This window comes from Hakea prostrata, chromosome 7 (assembly GCF_041222555.1).
Source record: "Hakea prostrata isolate BN-2017 chromosome 7, UWA_Hpros_2, whole genome shotgun sequence".
Lineage (NCBI taxonomy): Eukaryota > Viridiplantae > Streptophyta > Magnoliopsida > Proteales > Proteaceae > Hakea > Hakea prostrata.
In genome coordinates, this window is record NC_142606.1 from 65730971 (window position 1) to 65741263 (window position 10293).

Genomic DNA, 10293 nt, shown 5'->3' on the forward strand with positions numbered 1-10293 from the left:
GAAAAAAGGAGGAGAGGAGAGTGGTAGATTGTTTGATGTTGCTATAGAATTTCGTTTTTCGGGAAAAAAGGAGCGAGGAGCAGACATTGAACACTTAGACCAATTGGCCTGATGCAGGTTTCTTTCTGTTTGTAATATGGTTGAACATTACATTTGTATGCATGGCAAACACCAAGTTTGAATCTAGGTTGCTCAATAAGATATTTAATTTTTTTTTTTTTTTACTTAAATGGATCCTATTTTTGAAAATAATTACTTAAATTCTAAATTTTGTAATAAGTTTTTTCGCCCAACTAATATTCTACCGTTAACTGTCTAAATTACTTTCAAGACTGTTATATAAAAACTTGTGAGAAACACTTACCAATTCCTTCAATCTTTTGGCAATTCTAAGGCCAACATCTTTTCTTTTGTAGTTTTTAGTCCTTTTATTTGCCAGTTTCATCGTTTGCAACGAAAAACTTGAGGGTAATTTGGGTAGTCCATGATGGAATATTAGTTGGGCGGAAAAATTTATCACAAAATTTTAAATTTGGTTATCTTTTTTAAAGTTTGATCATCTGGAAAATTTTTCCATAAAAATGTCTTCGGAGATTTAGGCTCTCCTTTGAAGTTTCTTCAAGGGAGACAAAATTAGATAATCATGAGGTAAGATAATTTACCTATAACTTGTGTCCAGAAATGATGGTTGAACCCCCACCCCCCCGCTCCACCCCGTAAAATGAAAAAAAAAACATTTCTCTGTTAGCTTAGGACCACAAGTGCAAGCATAGAAATGTGAAATGACCATTTCATCCTTCATGAAATGATAATGCTAACCCTATTGGTGCCAAAAAGAAGGTGCACAAGAGCATCAATATGGATCGGACTTCGTGTCGTACGTAGTGTCAAATAGATATGTTTTTGGAAAGCTACACCTCTCATTTGGAAACTATGACACTAGCACACTTCAAAGAGCTAATGCACAACAGGTAAGCAGAAAAAAAACTCTCCCTTTCAGAGAAAATGGTATGAGGACATGTCGTAAAAGATCAAGAAGTTGCTTGCCTTCTGGCGACAGTAATGACCTTACTTCTTCATATCCACAATGGCCACAGAGCTCTTGTCCAAATTTAACTAACAAGCCCAGGTAGACGTGATTGCTTAAGGTGAACATGGGAGATGGTTGGATTAAGCCATATATGCTCAAGCACAAAGAAAAGAAGCTGAGTGAAATCAGGTCAGCCCTAATATTAAAATGCCATGGCAGATTTGATGCAAAATGATCATTCTCCCCTGATAGAATGACCACTAGGAACTCAAATATAAAGTATGCATCTACCACCATAACCTTCACAAACTCATCTCCCAATGGTTTCAGAGTAACTTTTATGTGCTTTTGAATCCATCGGACAAGCCAATTGCTAAACTGACCATGAGTGATTGAAAAAGCAAAGTTGTACATGACTGAGTTGAACAGCCACAACTGCTGCTGAAGAAGACACTCGAGCTGTTCAAGATGGGTATCACATAAAGATATTGGGGTTACATGGAAGAGTACTGATCCCAATCTTGAGTATGAAGAGATGTAAACCTAACTAACAAAATCACATAAACCTAGACTGATTAAAGCCAAACGTTTTCCCCAACTATTTCATGAGCTCTCATAGGAGTGGATGTGCTAGACCTCATAGGTAGAGGTGGTAAGTCCAAGAAAAGGAAATCAACCAAACGTTCGACAATTTTTTATGTCCATATGGGGGTGGGGGTGTTCAAGAAGAGAGATTCATGTCCCCACAACAGTACTTCAATCACCAAACACATGGAACAAAAACAAGCAAATATGGCACATGCAACACATAATGGCCAGGATTATCTAAGACTATAGAAAAGTGATACATGACACAGAGTTTTAAGTACGCCTTCATTTTTAAATTTGTAAGAGAGAACAAATAGTCTGTATTATTGCCAAGATGATGACGAGCACTGCAGCAGCGACTGAAATTCCTGCCCACGGCGAGTTGAAATAAGTTTGCCTCAAATTTGCCATCCATTTATTCCATGATTTATTGTAATAACCATTCAAATCCTTGACAACACCACTGAAGTAAGGACCCACTAAAGCACCTTTGCCAATGTTATTAAATATAGCCGCCACAACTTCTGGGCTGCCAAGACCGTTTTTAATAATTTCTTTCTCTGTTAGCAAGGCCACATCCCTATCAGTGTCAATGAGGCTATCCATGAAGTCTGCAAGGGCTGCGAAGTAGCGACAGGTGGTGGGTTTACCTTGCTCAAAGGCTATAAGGTTTCTAAGGAGATATTCTGTTTCATCAAACATTTCTATAGTTGGGATTGTCAATACTCCTTTTTCCGTGTCAAAATGTATGTCAAATAAATTAGAAGCATTCTTCTTCTTCTGGAACTTGATACCAGCACTCTTAAGTTGCGATGCATTACAAGCAAGCTCCAGATATGATTGATTGGATGGTATCTCCCATGGAGATGATGGGATGAGAACACATCTTAAAAGATCAAGAATATGCTTTGGTCCACCCTCTGACGGTAGTAATGATTCTAATTCTTCAGCACTAGAAAGGATTGGGCCACTTAACGTTCCTTTGACGAACGAGTCATATACATAATAACTGAATGAGAACTCATGATCGCGATTAAATAGTAGGAAATCTAAATGCTTGAGAACCGAAAAAGGGAGCTGATTTTCAAACATAACCATGTCCATAGAAATTTCAGCAGCCCATGAAGCATCCAATACCAAATGGCTATTCTCACCCGTATTCATTATGTCAAGGAACTCAAGTATAAAGTAGCTATCAATCACCATCATCTTAACAAACTCACCTTTTCCTAGATTCATGGTGTCTGAATAATAACATTTGCGAGCTTCTTCCTCCAAACAATTGAGAGCCTTCACACAAAACTCAAAGGTTTTCCGGCATCGGTTTAGAAGGCGATCCAGATACTGCAACTTAACTGTTTCTGTGATCCATAAGTGTTCATCATTATGATGCAGAAGGCCAATTGAGACCAAGCGAGGTCTGTACGCATCTGGCTTTTGCTCGTAAAGCATTCTAGCGACAGGGTATATATGACAACGAGATTGGGACGAACTGACCTTGTTTAGCTTTTCTTCGACGGACTCGATCATGATCTTAATTTCGTCAGTGCTCTGTTGGCAATCATGATGTCAACTTTTTCTTTAATTACACATCTAGTAAAATCACTAACTTAAAGTTTTCATTCAAAAATGTTGTAGAATCACGAGCTAAGTTAAAGAACCAGCAGTAGTATGAACTGACCTGTTCTTGTTCTTCCTCCTCGGACTCGATCAGTTTCTTGGTTTCATCATCGTTGTTCATAAATGTACTAGAATCACCAGAAAAACTAGAAGCATTTGCCATTGAATGAAGCTCCATAACTAGTGTTATTTTCAACTAAGAAGAAGAGGAAAGAACACTCCTACCACAGAGGTGTAATAATCAATTAGTAAAGTTGCAGGAAACAAAACAATATTAAGTTCCTTCTAAGCTATGCGGTTTGTGCAGGTAAAACCACCTATTAATCTTGCTAAGAAAGAAAGCTGGCCTCAGAAGTGCTAGACGATACAAAAACTGAAGGGTAAAGTGTCCTATGTAATGATAAATGCGTGTATCAATCGTTGACGATCAGTGAGTCTTTTGCATTTTTTACTTTTTTTCTTTCTCATCAATAAAGAAAGGGCTCTACCAAAAACAGAATAATTGAGTAGAGGAGACTAAAGGAAGGCCCCCACCAAAAGCAGAATAATTGAGTAGAGGAGACATAGCTGATACAAGAAATGACAAAAGCAAGCAACTTGCGAATTGTACAATCTCATTAGCTGCCCCACATTGGACTTGAACTAGAGATCTTGTATGTGAAGTAGATCATCCCAGCCATGACCGAATCAATAAGTTCATTTTTCATTCTTTGCAAATGCATCATACATGGCTTATCATGCTCCTCAAGTGTGGTAGTCTCCCCTTCTTTTCTATGACAAGTTTTTGAGAAATAACTTGAATGAGATTGCTTTTTATTTGGCTCTCATGCAAGTTTTAGGAAGACACCCTTTGCTATGAATAAACTCCCTAGCTTTCGATACCCATGCCAAAATCTTTCTAATTTATACAACATTTTTTCCTTTTTGATTTGGTCGCTCGCTCGCTTTGTCATTATTTTTTTCTCTCGATTAATGTCTCTATTTTTTTGCCTCTGCTTTCTTTTTCATTTTTCTTATTTGCCCCATTATAGCTTGGGTCAAGGTCGGTTGTAGATTATTGGATTCACTTATTCACTAAGATGGCACGACCACAACCCTAAAAAAATACAAGAAACGAAGTAGAGGATGTGGACTAGATTTAATTTGATTGAAATATTTTCCAAGACACCTCTGTTCTTTTTATCTCATTTAACCTAATTGACTGTTTGTTTGATAGAATACAATGTGGTGGATAAAATGTGAAAGGAAAAGTTCATCGATTTCAATGAAATCCCAAAATTTAACTTTATTGCCCCATTGGAGTAGAAAAATGAGTAAATATACATGAAAAAAACCATTTGTGAAAAACTTTAACTTATCTTGTGGGGTCCACATATGTTATTTTTCATTAACATTTGAGTTTTTTTACATGCGAGTCTCTTTAGTGGACCATAAATTAATGTTGGGTCTCCTTAATGCAATATATTACATGTGGGTCCCAAGCAAACTAATACTGTTAGCCGTCATTAAGTATATTCTAATTTGACAAATCCCTATAAATAACTTTCTTTTAATCTAGCGTGCTCCAAGTCTCCAACACCATATTGAGAAAATAATATTAAAGCATTACCTTCTAGCAATAAAATTAATAAAAAATAGCGAAGAAGATAATATTGAAAATTGTTATAAAATAAAGAGAAAATAATTAGATACAAAGAAGAAAGACAAGATGAGTTCAATCAGAACTCATTCATTCAGTTGAGTGCATTACATATTTATAGTAGAAGGAGCATCTACTCTGATATGGAAATACAATATATGATTCTTGCACACAATAAGATATTCTTGATATGGAAAAATAGATTGCCGCCCAAGATAGAAGGTGCATAGAATGGAAATATTGACTGCCAATATTGTGTAATGAGATGGTTGTGATCTTCACCAATATTGCATCCTGAGGTAATTGAGATCTTCAATTGGAAGTACAATCTCTTTGGGGTGATGGACATCCATAATAAATATTATTTATAACACTCCCCCTTGGATGTCCATCAATAGATAATGTACCTCGTTAAAACCTTACTAAGAAAAACCCTGTGGGAAAAAAATCTTAGTGAAGGAAAAAGAGTATACATATCTAAATAATACGTATTGGTAGCTGCCTCATTAAAAACCTTACCAGGAAAACCCAGTGGGACAAAACCTTGGTTAAGGGAAAAAGAGTGCAGCACGTATTTTACTCCCCCTGATGATAACATCATTGAGTATCTTTGAATACGTACATTCCATTATCATATACCAACTTCTCAACATCTGAAGTAGGCAACACTTCAATAAATAAACCTGTCAAGTTATCACTTGAACGAATTCAATGAACATATATTTCACCATTTCATTGAAGATCAAGAGTGAAGAAGAATTTCGGTGAAATATGCTTCGTTCTATCTTCTTTGATGTATCATCCCTTCAATTGAGCTTTGCATGCAGCATAATCTTCATATAATATTGTTTAAATTCCTTCTTCTAGTAGAAGATTGCATGCTTCATGAATGTATTGTATCATTGATCTTAACCAAATATAAAATAACTAACATTCACTTGAAAATAAATAGCATGTTTGAGATCTAGTTTTATGTAGATCAGATAAATATCCTGCATCTGCAAAACTAGTAAGTTGATATCCACATTCATAAAATAATATCATGTCAATAATTTCTCGAATATACTGAAATATATGTTTTATAACATTTCAGTGTCTTCGTATTGGAGAATAAATAAATCTTGTTAATACACTTATAGAAAATGCTACATCCGATTGTGTATTATCAGCAAGATACATTAATGCTCCAATTGTACTAAGATATGGTACTTCAGGACCAAGAAATTCTCCACTGTTTTCTTGGGGTCGAAATAAATCTTTCTTTATATTGAGCGATCTCACAACCATTGGGGTACTCAATGGATGTATTTTATCTAGATAAAATCTCTTCAAAATATTCTCTATATAAGTTGATTGATGAACGAAAATTTCATTCGTCAAATGCTCAATTTACAAATCAAGACAAAACATTGTCTTTCCAAGATTTTCATTTCAACTTTCTTAAAATAATCTACTGCTTTTGGAAACTCTTCAGGAGTTTCGATGATATTTAAATCATCATCATATATACTTACTAAAATTAGATCCATATCCTTTAATAAAGGCACAATAATAAATTGGATCATTTTTATGCTTTTCATTTAGTAAATATCCACTAAGGAGATTACCATATATGCCTTGATAATCTTTGAAGCCTTATTGAACAAACTTCCTAGGAATTTTTATATGCTTCAGTCATTTTGAATCCTTCAGGGATTTTCATATATATTGCACACTCGAGTGAGCCATAGGCTGTAATAATATCCATTAGACGCATGTCAAAATTTTCATATACTGCCAGATTAATAAGATATCTGAAGGTATCCACCACAAGAGAACATGTTTCCATGTAATCAATGCCAGGCATCTGCGAAAAATTCTTGTGCCATAATTCATGCTTTATATATCACGGTTTTGAGAAAACTCAATTGTACCCCACTGGCTTTATACCTTCAGATATTGGACTACAGGTCCAAAAACTTTAATTTTCAAGCGAATTCAATTCTGCTTGAATTGCGTCTCTACATTTTGGCCAATCATTTCTTGATTTATATTCATCAACAAATTTATGTTCAAGATCCTCGTCTTGATGTATTATTTCAACAATAACATAATATGCAAAAATGTTGTCGACAACTTTATCTTTTCGGTTCCATCTTTTTCCTGCAATGACATAACTAATCGAGATCTCTTCATTATTTTCAGGTACCTGAACCTCTTCTGGGGTTTTATAGAAAGTTATGTCTTCAGGATCTTCATAATCAATTGTCTCCATATTATGACCATCTTGATCATTTTCTCCTTTCCTTTTCTAGGATTTTATCCTTGGAACCGATTGATCTTTCACGTTTTAAACGTGGTTTAATTTCATTTGCACTGATAGATTGTCCTGCTGGGACATCAATTCTAATTGGAGCATTTACAGCTGGAATATGAGATTTAATAACTCTTAGCAGGTCAGCAAATCTGGCAGTTGATTCATAATATTTATTGCATTATCCTTTGAACTTCAAGTTCACAGTGCTCAGTGCGAGGATCTAATTAGATAATGATAATGCATACAATCAATCTCTTTTTCCAACTATTTATTCTCTCCCCCTCATGTTGGAAAAACTAATTCATTAAATAAATCTCCTATCATTGGCAATATATTGCATTATATAAAGAGATTCATATACAACATATATTCCCAACTTTATTTGGGAACTCATCTTTGTGCGCTGTGGTGGAGCAATTAGAACATAAGCCGCACATACAAAAAAATTTTAAGATGAGAAATATTTGGCTTCTGACCATAAGCCAATTGTAATAGGGAGAATTTATGACAACCTCTTGGCCTGATGCGTACAAATGATGCTTTGTTCTCATAAACAATGGTTTAGCAATTAATTGGAGACAATTAATAAATAATTTTACCAAACCATTTTGGATATAAACATGAGTAACAGGCTATTCAACTGTGATCTCAGTTGTTATACAATAATCATAAAGCCTGAGATGTAAATTCACCAGCATTATCAAGACAAACTGTCTTTATCTTATAATTCATAAATTATGCTCTTAATCTCATTATTTGAGCAAACAATCTCGCAAACACCAAATTGCGAGTTCATAATGAACATACATGTGACCACTTTATAGATGCATCTATTAAAATCATATATTATCTGAATGGTCCACATGATGGGTGAATGGGCCCATATATTTCACCCTCTATACGTTTCAAAAACGTAGAATGTTCAATCTCAACTTTAGCTGGTGAATATTTAATAATAATTTTTTCTTGAGAACAAGCAATACAAGAAAATTCACTTATTTGAAGAATCTTCTGGTTTTTCAATGGATGACAATTGAATTTTCAATAATTTTTCGCATCATACTTGATCCGGGATGGTCCAACCGGTCATGCCAAATAATAAAATTATTGGAATCAATGTTCATTTGATTTACCCAAGCATGTGTTTCAACCATGCGATATTCGTGTAGTACAATTTGGGAGAAATATCTAATACCTTTGTATATATATTTACTTATACCATTATTTGTAGTCTCAATTTGATAATCATTTTGACAAATAGCTTTGAAACTTAATAAGTTTCAAACTTACTACAAAATAATGAATTATTCATAGCCAATTTTATCTCCCAAAGAATAATAGATTAGCTTTTCCAGAGCTTCCAATCAATATTGTACTACCGATTTTATATGAACATTGGCTTCCACATCATTAAATAAAAGAAATATATATATTTTTTCTCTCAATATAATATGCGTCACAGCATATAAGAGAATATTCACATTCTTCATAAAAAATGAAACAAAATATATTAAAAGATATATAGAAAGTCAATAAAAAAAATTATAGAAGAAAAAGATTAAATTTAAGATAAACTAACATATGAGATGAGATTTGAAGAGAAAAGAATTACATAATCAAATCTTCAACTATTATCTTCAAAGAAGTTTGCAGCATCTAGATATGTAGTATCTGTGAGGCCATCAAAATCATTCCTTTTATAGGCAAAAATTGCTCAAGTATCATGATTTTGGAAAATCTAATTTATCTCCACATTATTTTTATTTCTTTAATTAAGGCTTGACAAAGCTTAATTAAATATTGTGGAGTATGACAGATACATGTCTAATGGCTTTCATACCACATTGGTAACAAATATTATCTTCACTCCTTGAATTGTTATATTGAGAATCCTTATTATTCTCTTATTTATTTCCATAATAATGACGGTAATTATTCCGTCTTTTGTCTCATCATCTTTCACAGTCATGACCATAATTTTAATTTTGCCTTCTTTCAGGCATATCATGAATTGTTGCATTCACTTCAGGGAATGGAACAGAACCAATAAGACGAGCTTCATGACTTTTCATTAATAGTCCATTATTTTACTCAGCCACAAATAGGCATGATATCATTCAGATTATTTCTTAAAACTCCTTTTACAATATTATTATTGTAACAACAAATCTGAAACTTGAAAATTTGCTGGGATATTTTCATGAATAATATTTTCTCCTTATAATTTCAAAAGAGAATTAATTTAAAAAACTACAGAACTGTATTTATTTACAGTTTCAAATCTTGCAATTTCATGTGCATCTGTAAAACTGTATTTATTTACAGTTTCAAATCTTGCAACTTCATGTGCATCTGCAGAACTGTATTCATTTACAGTTTCAAATCTTGCAACTTCAAGTGCATCTGCAGAACTATATTTATTTACAGTTTCAAATCTTGCAACTTCATATGCATCTGTAAAACTGTATTCATTTACAATTTCAAATCTTGCAACTTCAGGTGCATTTAACAATATTTGTGGTGCAAAGCTAGCAACCACTATATACAATAAATAAAACCACAATCGTTAAAGCAACATAATATCTTATTATTTGATTGATTCTTAGATTCAATAAAACACATACCTTTTTATCATGATGCACTTACATTTCAAGATAGACAAGGTAAACTCCGTTGTTTACAAAAACGTGCGAGGAAGTCGATCATTCTTTTCACTTTGGAATAGAAAACATAATGATACATAGCGAAGTATATTCTAATTTGACAAATCCCTATAAATAACTTTCTTTTAATCTAGCGTGCTCCAAGTCTCCAACACCATATTGAGAAAATAATATTAAAGCATTACCTTCTAGCAATAAAATTAATAAAAAATAGCGAAGAAGATAATATTGAAAATTTCTTATTAACCGATAAAAAAAGACCTTAGTTAAAGTCTAATTGACTTAAATTAATAATGGAAAGAAAAGTAAGTGCGGTATTAGTTGGAGAGGAAGAATTATTTTTCGATAATAAAACAATAGAGTCAAGGACTCAAAGATAAACTAAAAGGAACCAGCATCACAATCCGCTTGAAGGATCTCCTCCAACCTGTGGGGAACATCCTAAAAGAACATCCAA

General features: G+C 33.6%; 1 protein-coding gene across 1 annotated transcript; it reads right to left on the bottom strand.

Annotated features, from left to right (window-relative positions):
• Positions 1-1909: 1909 nt before the first annotated feature.
• LOC149011733 (UPF0481 protein At3g47200-like) lies at positions 1910-3070 on the bottom strand. Its single transcript, XM_089162744.1, has one exon. It carries the CDS (start codon positions 3068-3070, stop codon positions 1910-1912), a length of 1161 nt encoding a protein of 386 aa, XP_089018870.1.
• Between the last annotated feature and the right edge of the window lie 7223 nt (positions 3071-10293).

Coding starts and splice junctions, on each gene's coding strand:
- LOC149011733 (XM_089162744.1), bottom strand. CDS start 3,070: ATGCTTTACGAGCAAAAGCCAGATGCGTACAGACCTCGCTTGGTCTCA.